Below are 15,876 nucleotides of genomic sequence, written 5' to 3'. Positions count from 1 at the left end.
CTAAGGCATTAGGGCTGACTCTAATCTCCAGTGCCTCACTAGTTCACCGAGGGACCAGTGAGCTCAGCAGTATCAGGTGCATAGTGCAAAAAACAGAGGGGATCACCAGTGTACTAACAAGGTTTGGTGAATCTGAAAGGGCCACGACAGATCAGCTGCACTGTGGGTAAGCAGAGCAGTTCTTTCTTTGACTACGTCCATGCTGAGCAAACTTCCAAGGCTGGTGGCCTTTTCAACCAGTGAGCTGCTCATTTTTCCCTCTCAGGATGATCTTCCTTTTGAGAGGATCCAAGAAAATCCCTATTTTAACCTTTTCCCCTGCCTTCTTCTCAGTCAGTCTGTCAGTCAGTCATATTTACTGAGCGCTTACTGTGCTTAGTACTTGGGAGAATACAACAGACACATTCCCCGCCTACAACGAGCTTACAGTCTAGAGGGAGAGACAGATACTAATACAAATCAATATGTTACAGATATGTATGTAAGTGCTGTGGGGCTGGGAGCGGGGAGGGAATAAAGAGAGCAAGTCAGGGTGATGCAGAAAGGAGAGGGAGAAGAGGAAAGGAAGGCTTAGTTAGGGAAGGCCTCTTGGAGAAGATGTGCCTTCAGCTTTGAAGCAGGGAAGACATGAGGAGGGAGGACCTTTCAGGCCAGAGGCCTCCTCACATTTCCACACACCTCTGATCCCAATGGTAAAGGAGAATGCTGAGGCCAGGGACCACGCCAGAGGTTTTCTCACATCTCCTATTTCCACACACCTCTGATCCCAGTGGTAAAGGAGAATGCTGAGTCCAGGGATGACTTCAGATATTGGGCTTTTTGGTAGAGGGAAAATTTACCCTTCCCATCTCTATAGAGTGGCCAGTCTGCTATCCATGGCCTTGCATGCTTTACAATAAGTACACAGGGTAATCTTGCCTTCAAGACATATTTTCTCGGGTGTCCCGCCAACATCTCAAACTTAACATATCCACGAGGGAATGCCTTATCTTCCCACCTAAACCCTGTCCTCCCTGTGATTTTCCCATCACTGTTGACAGCACCACCATCCTTCCTGTTTCACAAGCCAGGATAACCTTGGTGTAATCTTCGACTCATCTTTCTCAGTCAACCCACATATTCAATTTGTCACTAAATCCTGTTGGTTCAACCTTTATAACATCGTTAAAATGCACCCTATCCTATCCATCCAAACCGCTACCACGTCAATCCAAGGATTTATCCTATTTCACCTTGATTAGTGCACCAGCCTCCTTGTGACTCTCCCTGCCTCTGTCTCTCCCCACTTTAGACTATAGTTCACTCTGCTGCCAGATTATTTTCCTAAAAAAAGTTCAGGTCATGTTTCCCCACTCTTCAGAAACCTCCTTTGGTTGCCTAGTCACCTCTGAATCAAACAAAAAAAATTCCTTACCATTGGCTTTAAAGCAGTAGATCACCTTGTCCCTCCCATCTCATCTCACCGCTCTTCTACTACAGCTCAGCCTGCACACTTCACTCCTCGAATGCCAATCTACTCACTGTACCTCCAGCTCATCTATCTCACTCCCCACTTCTCAACCACATCTTACCTCTGGCCTGGGAAATGATCCCTCTTCATATCCAACAGGCAATTACTCTCCCCACTTTTAAAGCCTTACTGAAGGCACATCTCCAAGAGGCCTTCCTTGTCTAAACCCTCATTTCTTCTTCCTCCACTCCCTTCTATGTTCTCCTTGAACTTGGATTTGCTCCCTTTATTCATCCCTCCCTCAGCCCCACAGCGCTTATATACATATCCATAATTTATTTATTTATTTTAATGTCTCTCTCTCTCCCCCACTAGACTGTAAGCCCATTGTGGGCAAGGAACATATCTACCAACTCTGTTATACTGTACCCTCCCAAGAACTTAGTACAGTGCTCTGCACAAACTAAGTGCTCAATAAGTACAACTGATTGATTGATGTAATGATGTCAGAACAGTATGCAAATGTCTACCTGAACTAGTTTGACTGCTTGATTCACTGAACCTTCACATAGCATAAAATGATGGTAAAAACAAATGGCAAGGCAATCTACTAACCATTTAAATCTTCTAATTAGTGGATCATAAGCAGCATGGCTTGGATAGAGCACGGGCCTGGGAATCAGAAAGATCTGGGTTTTAATCCTGATCCTGTCCCTTGTGTCTGCTGTGTGATCTTGAGTAAATCATTTCCCTTCTCTGTGACTCAGTAACTTTACCTCTAAAATGGGGATTAAGGCTGTGAGCACCATGTAGGACAGGGAGGTGTCCATCTACAGTGCCTGGCACATAGTAAGTACTTAACAAATATCATAAAAAAAGATTGCTGAACTTTCTAATTTAAGAATAGAAAATCCTTGTAGAGTTGCCAGGCTGCCCTGCTGCCATGCAGACTGCTGTTACCCCCCTTTGATGTGCACCTGCCTCTCTTCACTCTCTGAAGCCACCCCTGATTGCTGCCCATTTGGGAATGACTAGCTTGTGGGAAGAGGTACTGTCAAAACTCTCTTCCCTACACTTATTCCTCTAGTGGGGCACCCTCCCTTGGGCTTATTGCCCCTGCCCTGGATTTTAAAAACACATCACTGCCTTCCGGGCTTGCAGACCATTTTAGATTAGTAAACCCACTAAAAAACTCAAAACAGCCCCAGAGACCCACGATCCAGGACACAGAGTAAGTGGGCCAGGGACAAGTCCCAACAGAGATGATTTCCCTCATAGAGCATCAGAAGAATTCCTGCCAATCAGACCCTTCAAGGCAATGTTTTATTTGGCTTTTCTGTTGACTAGATTGCCTTAGATGCACTATTTTTATACGTGTTTGAGAACAGTGTGACATTCGTCACACCTGAAACAAACACCTCTGGCATTTCTGCAGTGTTTAAAATTTGCTTTCACCACGTAACCATCCTCAACATTTGCTTTGCCTTCTCGCCCTTGTCTTCATCTCATACTGCCATTTCAACTCCAAGAAGATTAACTCATTACATTTTGATCTTATGGATCTTCTGTCCCAAAACAATATGTTACATCTTGCAAATACATATTAACTGGAGAAAGCCAGGCTGTAACTGAACCTCACTCATGACTCTCCTGTCTCCATCCTCTTGCTCAGGATGTTTCTCAGGATGGGTACGCCTTCCCTCCCCACATCAGGCCACAGCTCTCCCTACATTCAAAACCCTCCGGAAGTTCCACATTCCACAACCCTAAGCCATGTAATTACATCAACCACCTCTAGTACTTATAAACTCATTTATACCCATCCTCAGCATTCGTAAGCAGTATGGCGTAGTGGGGGAAGCAGCATGGCATAATGGATAGAGCGTGGGCCTGGGAGTCAGAAGGTCATGGGTTCTAATTCCGACTCCGCCACTTATCTGCTGTGTGTCCTTGGGCAAGGCACTTCGCTTCTCTGGGCCTCAGTTACCTATCTGTAAAGTGGGGATTCAGACTGTGAGTCCCACGTGCGAGAGGGACTGTGTCCAACCTGATTTGCTTGTACCCACCCCAGTGCTTAGTACAGTGCCTGGCACTTAGTAGGTACTTAATAAATATCATTGTCATCATCATTATTATTATTATATATGGACATTTGTTTATTTCTATTCAACACTAATTGTAAAGTTAGTCTTCCCCATTAGAAAGTAAACTCCTCGTGGGCAGGCATCATGTCCCTTCTTCATTCTGTACTTCCTTCAGGTGTCTAGTACAGTGCACTGCAAAAAGTGATTGGTCAAGAAATACTGTTACTGTTATTAAGGCAACAGACTACCTTAAAGGACCACACATATAATTTCCCTGAGTTATCGCTTGGAACAAAAATCTTTTTATAAGTTTGTCCTACTGTTGTGAGAGAGCTTCTGGCTATAGGAAAACAAATGCGAGTCTTGCATTCTGACCACAACCAAAGTGACCATGAAGAAGGGCAAAACATTTACTCAGCTTTCATTCATTCATTCATTCAATCGTATCTATTAAGCACTTACTGTGTGCAGAACATTGCACTAAGAACTTGGAAAGTACAATTCAGCAATAGAGAGAGACAATCCCTGCCCATACCGGGCTTACAGTCTAGAAGTGGGGAGACAGACATCAAAATAAGCAAACAGGCATTAATATAAATAAATAGAATTATAGGTATGTACATATATACACAAGTGCCGTGGGGTGGGGGGGTAGACCAAAGGGAACAAGTCCGGGAGATGCAGAGGGGAGGTGGAGCTGAGGAAAAGGGGGGCTTTCTGTCCTGGTTGATATTGCATACAGATATCCCAACAGATTAGATGATCGGATATACTAAGAAGACTGTCAGAGGATTATATTGGAAATCACAAGGACTCTATTGTAAAGACACGTCACCAACTGATGTAAATGTTTGCATGAAGGTAAACAAAACCGAAATGTATTTGGTAAATTTAACACTGTCAGGTGAAACTCTTAACTATTTTCTTAGTTTTTTCCTCCAAAATGCATTTTGTTTTGGGAAACTTCCAAGGATTTCAAATTTTTCTTTACCGTGTTAAAAGTATAATATATATTTATCTATTATATATAAATATATGTATAGTCAATGCTTCCCTTCCAAATACACTTAATAAATAGGTTTTTATTTCCCACTGGGAGTAAGATAAGTCTGTGAGCCAGAATCAATAACTTGAAAGTTTTTCATTAAAGCTCTCACTAACCTTCCATGGGGGTATTATTGTCTGGTCGATTTGCAAAGACAACATCCACATACTCAAGCTGCAGTCTCTGGAGGGAATTCTTTAATCCTAGAAGCAGGAGCAGGAAAAAGACAATGAAAGAGAAAATCATTAGAAACAATTGGGGTGAAGATTGGATCACAACTGGAAATACACTGTTATCCTGTGGACTTGCTTAACATTAAGAGGAGACAATTAATCTCATTTCCACGTCTCCTGGCCCCTCCCAAATGAGCCCCACTTTGATGATACACATCTTGGATCTGTACCCCTTAAGCACTTGATCTTCACCCCACTGCCAGCTCCACAGCATTTATGTACACATCTTTCCACTCTGCCACTTAACCATATCTGTAATTTTATTTTAACGCCACTTCCTCTAGCCTGTAAACTCTTGTGGACTGGGCTACTTTCCCAAGAACTTAGTACAGTGCTCTGCACATAGTAAGTGCTCAATAAATAAAATTGGTTGATTGATTATCATCACAACAGCATTTATTGAACACTGCTCTTTGTGTTTCACTACATTTGGCATTTGAGAACATACAGTAGCAGGGAAAAATCTGCTTCCTCATTTTGGGGACACAAGTGAGACAAAGAGAAAAATATACAGAAAGAAGTTGTTACCTATTATTCATTCATTCATTCATTCATTCATTCAATCATATTTATTGAGCGCTTACTGTGTGCAAAGCACTATACTAAGCACTTGGGAGAGAACCCTATAACAACAAACAGACACACTCCCTGTCCACAACGAGCTCACAGTCCAGAGGGGGAGACAGACATTAATACAAATAAATAAATATATAAATAAATGTCATTAAATGAACAGGTCTCTACCTCTAAGGCTAAGGTGGCTAATTGGATGATATGATCAGGAAGGTGGGGATTAGCAGTAGTAGCAGTCTTTACTAAGTGCCTGTTGTGTGCAGACAGCACGGGCTTGGGAGTCAGAGGTCATGGGTTCTAATTCCGGCTCCATCTCTTGTCAGCTGTGTGACTTTGGGGGAGTCACTTCACTTCTCTGTGCCTCAGTGACACATAATAATCACCTTGTAACCCTCTCAGTGCTTATAACAGTGCTTCACACATAGTAAGTGCTTAAAAAATACCATTATCATTATTATTATTGTTACTAAGCACTGGATGAGTCAAGGAAAGCCTTTGGAAAGAGGTGACTTTTTAGTAAGGGGAAGTGAGAGGGGAGAGAGGTCCCGACTGGTGAAAGGAGTGAAAGGTCAGAGATGGGAGGGTCTCCGTCAGTGAGGTGTCGATAGAAGGTTAGCCACAGTTATCTCCTCTCCACAGTAACCCCTGACCATTGACTTTAAGGAACTTAATCTCTTTTATCCCTCCTACTTACCCTCGCTCCTCTCCCACTACAACTCAACTCATACGTTTGGATCCTCTCAAGCCAACTTACTCACTGTGCCTTGTTCTTGCTTTTCTCACAGTTGACTTCTTGCTCCCAGCCTCCCATCTGCCTGGAACTCCCTCCTCCTTCACATCTGGCAGATCTCTGCTCTCCCCATCTTCCAAGCCCTTCTAAAAATCACACCTCCTCCAGGAGGCCTTCTCTGATTGCTCTCTCATATCTCCAGCCTATTTCCGCCTCTATTGTCACTCCAGTACTTCCCTGTCCTCCACGCACTTGCTTACTCACTCCTCCTACCTACCCCATCCTCAGAAACTATATATTTGAGCTTTATTTTTAATTATTTTAAAATTTATTTTAGTGTATGTCTCCCTGGCTAGAGTGTAAGTTCCTTGAGGACAGGATTGTGTTTACTAACTCTACTGTACTGTTCCAAGCACTTAGAGAAGCAGCGTGGCTCAGTGGAATGAGCCCGGGCTTGGGAGTCAGAGATCATGGGTTCAAATCTCGGCTCAGCTGCTTGTCAGCTGTGTGACTTTGGCTAAGTCACTTCACTTCTCTGTGCCTCAGTTACCTCATCTACAAAATGGGGATGAAGACTGTGAGCCCCACGTGGGACACCCTGATCACCTTGTATCCTCTCCAGTGCTTAGAACAGTGCTTTGCACATAGTAACTGCTTAACAAATGCCGACATTATTATTATTAGTACAGTGCTCTGCACAGAATAAGTGCTCAATAAATACTACTGATCGATGGATTGATTAAATTAAGAGCACAAATTGGGATCTACTAGGAAAAGAAGGCAGATAGGTAAAGGGGAGACAACGGATAGAGAGTTTGGAAGCCAAGGGTTAGGAGTTCTGTATTTGCATTAGGAAAAGAGCCCTATGTGGGACATGGACATGTGTCCAATCTGATTAGTTTGTATCTACTCCAGCACTTAGTACCTCACACACAGTAAGTGTATAACAAATATCAGAATAAAAAAGCTCATTAGTAATAGCATTAAATAATGTTGGTATTTGTTAAGTGCTTACTATGTGCAGAGCACTATTCTAAGCACTGGGGTAGATACAAGGTGATCAGGTTGTCCCAGGTGAGGCTCACAGTCTTAATTACCATTTTACAGATGAGGGAACTGAGGCACAGAGAAGTTAAGTGACTTGCCCACAGTCACACAGCTGACAAGTGGCAGAGTCACTCAGAGAAGCACAAGTCTAGTGAGGGCAGAATACACATGGCCCTTCCTCTCTCCTCCCCAGCGAAACTTAGTTTTTCTTTGGAAAATGAAAATTTTAGCTTCAAAGAATAATAATCTTGGCTCACGAGGAGTTGAGATGTGCTTAGTACAGTACTCTGCACACCTTCTGGGCTCAATACATACCCCATTGATTTATTGATTGATTGACCAGGAATGTTCTGAGTGGATGCCAGGGAACTGGGAGCCAAGATGGAGGGGAGGAAAGGTCAAAAGGAAATTACAAAGGGGTTAACATCACAGGATTTAAGGGAAAGTCAAGGGCCTCCCATGGTATTATCCATTCTCAATCCAATTGTGCACCCCCATATGAAGACCAGGATTGAGTAACATATGATCTCAAATCTCCACCTCCACCCAGTCTCTGGACTGGGTTTGAGTGCATTTACCCCAGTGCTTAATACAGAGCCTGGCACATAGTAAGCAATTAACAAATACCATTATAATATTGTAATAATACTAATAATACTGAAAACCAAGTTTGCATGAAAACTTATTTTTCTTTTGAATCTCATCTGCTTCATGTTGATCACTTCTTGGCCAGATTATAGAAAGCAATTTTCGTTTTGCTCCACAATGGTTCACCTCTCTTCCCTGGAGATTTGAACACAGTTTCGGATTTAATTGCAGTGTTAAATACAATGCTCTGTCTTTTCCATGGTTTTCCTTCAGCTTAGAAAATTACCTTTCCTGTGAGGTGAAGAGGGAGACCTGGTCTAAGTCTCTGCCTTTTTACCATGTGTCAGAAGAGGTTTGCTCATTCAACAGTTTGAATCGACAGATACTGCTTAAACACACTTGGGAAAATAAATCCAAATTAAAGCGGGCAAGGGTTAATGGATTAGTGAATAATGGTCATGGCAAATCCTCTTTTAGATCTTTCAGAAAGGAATCCTGGACAAAACAAAGAGCTGATTTGTCAAATATCTCTGATATTCTAATTTATGGTTCATCTCATAAGTTACATACAAGGTCTACAAATGCAAAGGCACACAGTACCATAAACATCTTATTTAAGAAAAAAACAACTAGGCTTATCCTTCAAATATGGGAAAAATTCAAATAAGTGCATTTTCCTTTAAGATCTGGAAGTTTAACAAGCATCCCAAAGTGGTTCTGGGGGAAATCTGCCAGGATACTTATCACTCTGCTACTGCATCAACCTCTTTCCTGACATCCCTACCTCATGAATCTCCCCTATTTAGTCCTTACTTCACTCTTTTAGGAAAATGATCCAGGGTCATTTTTCAAAAAAAAGTTCAGCCCATGTCTTCTCCCCCTCCTACCTTACGTCGCTTACTATGTGGCAGGTACTGTTTTAAATGCTGGGGTAGTTACAAGCAAATCTGATTGGACACAGTCCTTGTCCTACATGGGGCTCCCAATCTCAATGGGGCTCCCAATCTCAATCCCCATTTTACAGATAAGGTAACAGAGGCAAGAGAAGTTAAGCAACTTGCTCAAGGTCACACAGCAGACAAGTTGCAGAGCAAGGATTAGAACCTAGATCCTTCTGACTCTCAGGTCCATGCTCTATCCACTAAGCCACACTACTTCTCTTGCTTCCTAAGTACTAAACACCTAGGGAAGAACAATTCCTGCCTTCAAGTAGCTTACAATCTACAGGGGGAGACAGATATTAAAATAAATTATAATAAAATAAAGAGGGGAAGTAACAGAGATAAGGATTTCAGCCTGACGTAGTGGATAGAGCATGGGCCTGGGACTCAGAAGGTCATGAGTTCTAATCCCAGCTCCGCCACTTGTCTTCTGTGTGACCTTGGGTAAGTCACTTCACTTCTCTGTGCTTCAGGTACCTCATCTGTAAAGTGGGGAATGAGACTGTGAGCTCCACGTGGGACAGGGACTGTGTCCAACCCGATCTGTTTGTATCCACCCCAGGGCTTAGTACAGTGCCTGGCACATAGTTAAGCACTTAACAAATACTATAATAATTATTATTATTATTACGAGGGCAGTGGGGCTGAGTCGGGGTGAGTATCAGAACACTTAAGGGGAACAGATCTAAGTGCATAGGCGATGTAGAAAGAAGGGCAAATGGGGTGGGAAATGAGAGATTAATCAGGGAGGAGACATGATTTAGACTGTGAGCCCATCATCGGGCAGGGATTGTCTCTACCTGTTGCCGAATTGTACGTTCCAAGAGCTTAGGACAGTGCTCTGCACATAGTAAGTGCTCAATAAATAGTATTGAATGAATGAATGATTTTCATAGGTTTTGAAGCGGGGACAGTGGTGGTAATCAGATATGAAGAGGAAGGGAGTTCCAGGTAAGAGGTAATACATGGACAAGGGATCGGTAGTGAGACAGATGAGATCGAGGTACAGTAAGTTGGTATTAGAACAGCGAAATGTGTGGGCTGGGTTGTAGTAGGGGAAAAGCAGCGTGGCTCAGTGGAAAAGAGCCTGGGCTTTGGAGTCAGAGGTCATGAGTTCGACTCCCAGCTCTGCCCCTTGTCAGCTGTGTGACTGTGGGTAAGTCACTTCACTTCTCTCTGCCTCAGTTCCCTCATCTGTAAAATGGGGATTAACTGTGAGCCCCACGTGGGACAACCTGATTCCCCTATGTCTACCCCAGCGCTTAGAACAGTGCTCTGCACATAGTAAGCGCTTAACAAATACCAACATTATTATTATTATTATTAGCAAGATATGGTAGGAGGGGGCAAAGTGATTGAATGCTTTAAAGTTTCTGTTTGATACAGAAGTGAATGAGCAACTATTTGAGGTTCTTGAGGAGTGGGGAAAACATGGACTGAACATTTTTGTAGAAAAATGATCCAGGCAGCAGAGTGAACTATGGACTGGAGTGGGGAGAGACAGGAGGCAGGAAGGTCAGCAAGGAAACTGTTACAATAATCAAGGTGGGCTAGGATAAGCGCTTGGAAAGGATGAGATGAGTGGGATCCCTATGGAATCTTCCTGCCCATCATTACCCTCCTCCAAAGGGCTAACACTTAAATTTGTTACCCTGACTTTCCTTTTAGGTCAGCTCTCTTTATCCCATGAGCCCAGCATAGAGGGAGGTCTCGCAGTTGGTCTGGGTCCTTTCCTCTGGAGCTGATCCCCGGGGCTGAGGCAGCAGGGAGAAGCCATTCAGACTCACAGGAAGTCCCGTCTCCTTCTTTGCCAGCTTCACCCCCTCTTGCAAGATGGAGAAACTTTGTAATTTAAATTATGAAGAAAATTGACCAGGAGTCGATATGAGCCCCTCATTTAATGGATCATTAAGAAGGATTTCATCCGAGTAATGTGTCATAGTGAAAAGGGGCCAATCTGTCATGGAATCATATTAATAGAAGAAAATAAAAATAAATAAATTATGGTATTTGTTAAGCTCTTATTATGTTCCAGGCACTATGCTAAGCCCTGGGGTGGAGACAAGCAAACTGTGTTGGATACAGTTCCTGTCCCACATGGGGCTCACAGTCTCAACCCCCATTTTACAGATGAAGTAACTGAAGCCCAGAGAAGTGAAGTGACTTGCCCAAGATCACACAACAGATAAGTGGCAGAGCCAGAATCAGAACCCATGACCTTCTGACCTTCGGACCCGAGCTCTATCCAGTCACCATGCCGCTTCTATTACGGAGCTACTGTGCAAACAGCACTTCAATAAGCACTGGGAAAAATACATGGACGAGCATAAAATTGAGTCCCTAGTCCCCAAGGTTCACAACCTGAAAATAAGGGTGGGGATTGGTGACAAACCTTATATTGGTGACAAACATATAAGGAGAAATAAGATAATAAAATCCCCAGAACAATACAGGAGACAAGGATAACGGTAAATCTGAGAGCAGCAGGACTGTGTGACTAAGGAGTAGAGTTTCAGACTCCTGGGGCTCAGCCCAACAGCCCAGCTCCAGTTCCAACTTCAGGCCCAGCCCCAACCCCAGCACCAGATTCCCAACATCGTAGAAATTGGGATGACTTCACTCATTATGTTCTCCTTAAGATTGCACATACACTTATCAGGATGCTCAGGGCCATTCAGCAAAACCCTCAATATTTCAGAAAGCGAGGGAAAGACCCATCTTTATTAGTGAAATACCAGAGCTCTGGACGGTTTTTAAAAAATGCAATTGTCTCCTCTAAGTCCTCCTGAACATCTAATTGGACCTAAGCCACGGTTAGAAGGTGTCAGTTAGAGAGTCCCCCTCAGCTTTTATCCTGGGAAGAGAGAAGCAGCGCGGTGTTGTGAATAGAGCATGGGCCCGGGAGTCATGAGTTCATGGATTCTAATCCTAGCTCCACTACTTGTCTGTTGTATGACCTTGGGCAAGTCACTTCACTTCTCTGTGCCTCAGTTACCTCATCTGTAAAATGGGGATTGAGACTGTGAGCCCCATATGAGACAAGGACTGCTATTATTATTATCAAATGCCGTCAAGTCGTTTCCATTTAATAGCACCTCCATGGCTATATTTTCTCCAGAACGTTCTGTCTTCTGCCGTAATCTGTAACCTTGCTAACAGTTCTTTCGTTATCGTTGTGATGGTTTCTATCCATCTAGCTCCTGGTCTGCCTCTTTCACATTTTCCCTGGAGTTTTCCAAGCAACAGTGTTTTTTCCAGAGAATTAGTCCTCCTGATTATGTGTCCAAAATATGCTAATCTAAATCGACAAGGACTGTGTCCAACCCAATTTGCTTGTATTCACCCCAGTGCTTGTTACAGGGCCTAGGGCATAGTAAGTGCTTAACAGATACTATTATTATTATTCATAAGGAAAACAGTATGGGACTGGTTTAAGTGCAATAGCCAATAGACAGGGAGGGGCCGCTTGTTTCCCCTCTCCCCTTTCCTACCAGAAATGAGGCAGAGCAGGGGTAGGGTTAGTTGGGCATTGAAGAACACAAGCAGGAGGGAGTGAGGAATTCGTACCATTTTTATCGGTTAAAAGTTTCTCATCCTTTCTTGCTGTGTGTCTGAACACCTCCTCTCACACCCTTCCACCCTATCAGCCTCCCTGCTCACCCAGCTTTTCAATGACTGAAGACAGAAAACTTTCATCAGTCTTACCTCCTAGCCCCCTAATCAGCTCTGTTTGGCTCAGCAGTTCTCACTTCCCAAGTACTCTCCAAAGTGCTCAAGACAGGGTTCTACACATAGTAAGTGCTCAGAAATTACCACTGATTAATGGATGGACCACCAGTTGACATTCGTAATATAAAATAAAGAAAAAATATTTTCACCTCCAGCCCCACCTCTGTTTGGCCTGCCCCCCGTCATCCCGCCATTCTATATCTCTCCCCTCTCCACCCCAGCAGCAGCTATTTTCTTTGGATGTAAGTACTGCATTCAAAGTATTATACCATTAAAATGATTTGGATTATTGGACAGCCTGAAACGACATCCAAATTTGTAAAGTTTTACTGAATTTTAAAATACAGCACAGTATTGCAGTCATTTGTACACTACCATTCTGCTTTAAAATTCCATTAGATGATTTTCCAGCTGAAAATAATAGAGAAGATTCATGTTTTCATTACACAGTGAGAATATTGGGCTACTGAAAGGGGGAAAAAAGGGATTAGATGCCTTTACATTGTTGATGAAAATGTCAATCAATTCCCCTTTTTACTTTATCAATTCACAATTTGCATTACTAAATTATTCATATTCTTTTATGTTAGGTACACATTGTGGCAGATCTCATAATTGCAATATTGGGCTAAGAATGTCTCTGAACTAGTGTAATAAAATATTTTTGAAGATTTATTTTTTATTTATAAATCAAGCGGTATCAAAGGTACATTGAGGTACTTTGTACATTCAGGATGAGTGTAAACAGATAAGGCCTGTATATTCCTTTTGGCTATAATTTTTCTTCAGCCTCTGAAATACTTGTTTCTAAATGTGCAATGAAATTGAAGCAAGACAGAAAACAGTTTGCTCGATTTGGCCGTTTTTCCTCCCTAAACAGTTTTGTGACATTTACACAAAACTCAACCAGTGGTGCTACAACTGGGATCTGTGACCTGACGGAACAAGTTTTGGGTTCTTCTTTGCCAGATAAATGGACGAATCGATCAGGTGGTAGAGAGTGAAATCATACAATCCTGGAATCATAGAAGCTACGTGGCCTAGTGGAAAGAACACAGAACTGTGTGTCAAGAAACCCGGATTTTAATCCTGACTCTGCCATTTGCCTGCTGTGTGACCTTGGCCAAGTCACAACTTCTTTGTGCCTCAGTTTCCTCATCTTTTAAATGGGGATTAAATACTTGTTCTCTCTCCAAGCTAGACTGGGATCCTCGTGTGACACAGGGACGGTCTCCGATCTGATTTTATTGTCTCTACTCCAGTGCTTAACAAATATCACAGTTTACTATTATTAGTGTGTACATATCTGTAATTTATTTATTTACATGAATTTCTGTCTCCCCCTCTAGACTGTAAGCTCATTGTGGGAAGGGAATGTGTCCTTTTATATAATAATAATTACAGTGATGGTATTTATAAAGTGTTTACTGTGTGCCAAGCACTGTTCTAAGTGCTATGTTCAGTGCTCTGCACACAGCAAGTGCTCAATAAATATGATTGAATGAATGAAAGAATAATAATAATACTATTATTATTATTATTATTAGACCGGAAGGGATCTTGATGTACAAACTCCTCCTCCAGGAGATGAATAACTAAATTATTCAAGACAGTTGGATGTTTATCTTGTCAGGATGGAGGCTCCACAGTTACCTTAGCAGTCTGTTCCAGTTAAGAAGATTTTCCTTATGACCAACCAAACTCTCCTGCTGTAATATACATGAACCAGTTTCCTCCTGAACTAGAATACTTGATGGACAGGCAAGGCGCTTCCCTTCCCAAATCAGACTGTGTGAGAAAGACTGAACATCCACAAGTGTTTCTGAAGCACACAGTTCCCAAAGGACTGGGGCTGTAATTTCAGAATCACTTGCACAGAACCAAGATGATATATGGTATTTGTTAAGCCCTTACTATGTGCCAAGCACGGTGCTAAGCACTGGAATAATGCTTTTTGTTATGCACCCTTCATGTGCAAGGCACAGTACTAAGCGCTGGAATGAATACAAAGAAATCGGGTCAGACACAGTCCCTGTTCCACAAGGGGCTCACAGTCTTAGTTCCCACTTTACAGATGAGATACTTGAGACACAAAGAAGTGAATTGACTTGCCCAAGGTCATACAGCAGACAAGTGGCAGAGCTGGGATTAGAACCTGGGACCTTCTGATTCCAAGGCCAGTTCTCTTTCCACTAGACCACACTGCTTCTCTCTGGCTCCTGTGCATTTCTTGGCACTTTCAGAGTCCTTTCTGGACTACATGTGCAAGAAGCCCTTGCTCTTCAAAGCAATCGGTAACAGTAATCAAAATCACATATGGGATTTGCAGAAAGCACTCATTTTGGGGACTCTGCTGGGAAATCTTGATCAACGCTTTCATCATTTTTCTTTACAGTGGATACTTCTCTGGACACTGCAGTGTTCCAAAATTATAATAATTCTGTGATAAAGGTCAAACCGGTGCTGAGTTTGAGAAGGATTATTTGTGGTTCTATTTTATGATATTTTATGATATTTTACTAGATGCCGGCACTGTTTTAAGAATTTGAGTAGACACAGTCCCTGTCCCACTTAGGGCTCACAGTATTAATCCCCATTTTACAGATGAGGTAACTGAGGCACAGAGAAGTAGAGTGACTTACCCAAGGTCACACAACAGACAAGTTATGGAGCCAGAATTAGAACCCAGATCTTCTGACTCTCAGGCCCGTGCTCTTCCCACTAGACCACTACTACTCCCATCACCATTTCCTAGAACCACGTTAGCTTTGACTCGATCTGTGGCTGACTGTGACTCCTAGGTCATTTCCTCCTGTTCTCGTTCCTAGTCGGTTTTACCGCTTCTCTGGATTTAGTGGTTTCTACTTTGTTTTTAAATGAAACCCCTTCTAGACTTTTAAGCTCGTTGTGGTTAGGGAACATGTCTACCAACTCTGTTTTACTGTACTCTCCCAAGTACTTTGTACAGTGCTCTGCATACAGTAAGTGCTCAATAAATCTGATTGATTGATTACTTTCACTGACACTGTCCTATCCTGGTTCTCTTCCTATCTCTCTGGCCGCTCATTTTCAGTCTCTTTAGCAGGCTCCTCCTCTGCCTCCCATCCCCTAACCGTAGTTATCCCTCAATGTTCAGTTCTGGATCCACTTCTATTCTCTACCTACACCTACTCCCTTGGAGAACTCATTCCCTCACGTGACTTCAACTACCACCAATATGCTGATGACATCCAAATTTACATCTCCAGCCCTGACCACTCTCCTTCTCTGCAGTCTTGCTTTTCCTCCTGCCTTCAAGACTTCTCTACTTGGATGTCCTCTCCTCACCTCAAACTTAATATGGCTAAAACTGAACTTCTTATCTTCCCATCCTAAACCTGTCCTCCGCTCATTTTCCTAACACTGTTCATAGCATCACCATCCTTCCTGTCTTGCAAGCCCGTAAACTTGGCATTA

The 15,876-nt window shown here is 42.8% G+C and overlaps 1 protein-coding gene across 2 annotated transcripts in view; it reads right to left on the bottom strand.

Moving 5' to 3' along the window:
• The window catches only part of KCNAB1 (potassium voltage-gated channel subfamily A member regulatory beta subunit 1), a 445,065-nt gene that overhangs the window by 66,335 nt on the left and 362,854 nt on the right, over positions 1-15,876 (bottom strand). For both annotated transcript variants that reach the window (XM_029070833.2, XM_029070841.2), the window contains exon 8: positions 4,696-4,782. In XM_029070833.2, coding sequence (XP_028926666.1) covers positions 4,696-4,782 — 87 coding nt within the window. The remainder of the gene's footprint in view (positions 1-4,695; positions 4,783-15,876) is intronic.

Source organism: Ornithorhynchus anatinus, chromosome 1 (genome assembly GCF_004115215.2).
Source record: "Ornithorhynchus anatinus isolate Pmale09 chromosome 1, mOrnAna1.pri.v4, whole genome shotgun sequence".
Taxonomy (NCBI): domain Eukaryota; kingdom Metazoa; phylum Chordata; class Mammalia; order Monotremata; family Ornithorhynchidae; genus Ornithorhynchus; species Ornithorhynchus anatinus.
Note: the sequence above shows the minus strand (reverse complement) of the source record. Positions and strands in the feature narration are given on the sequence as shown.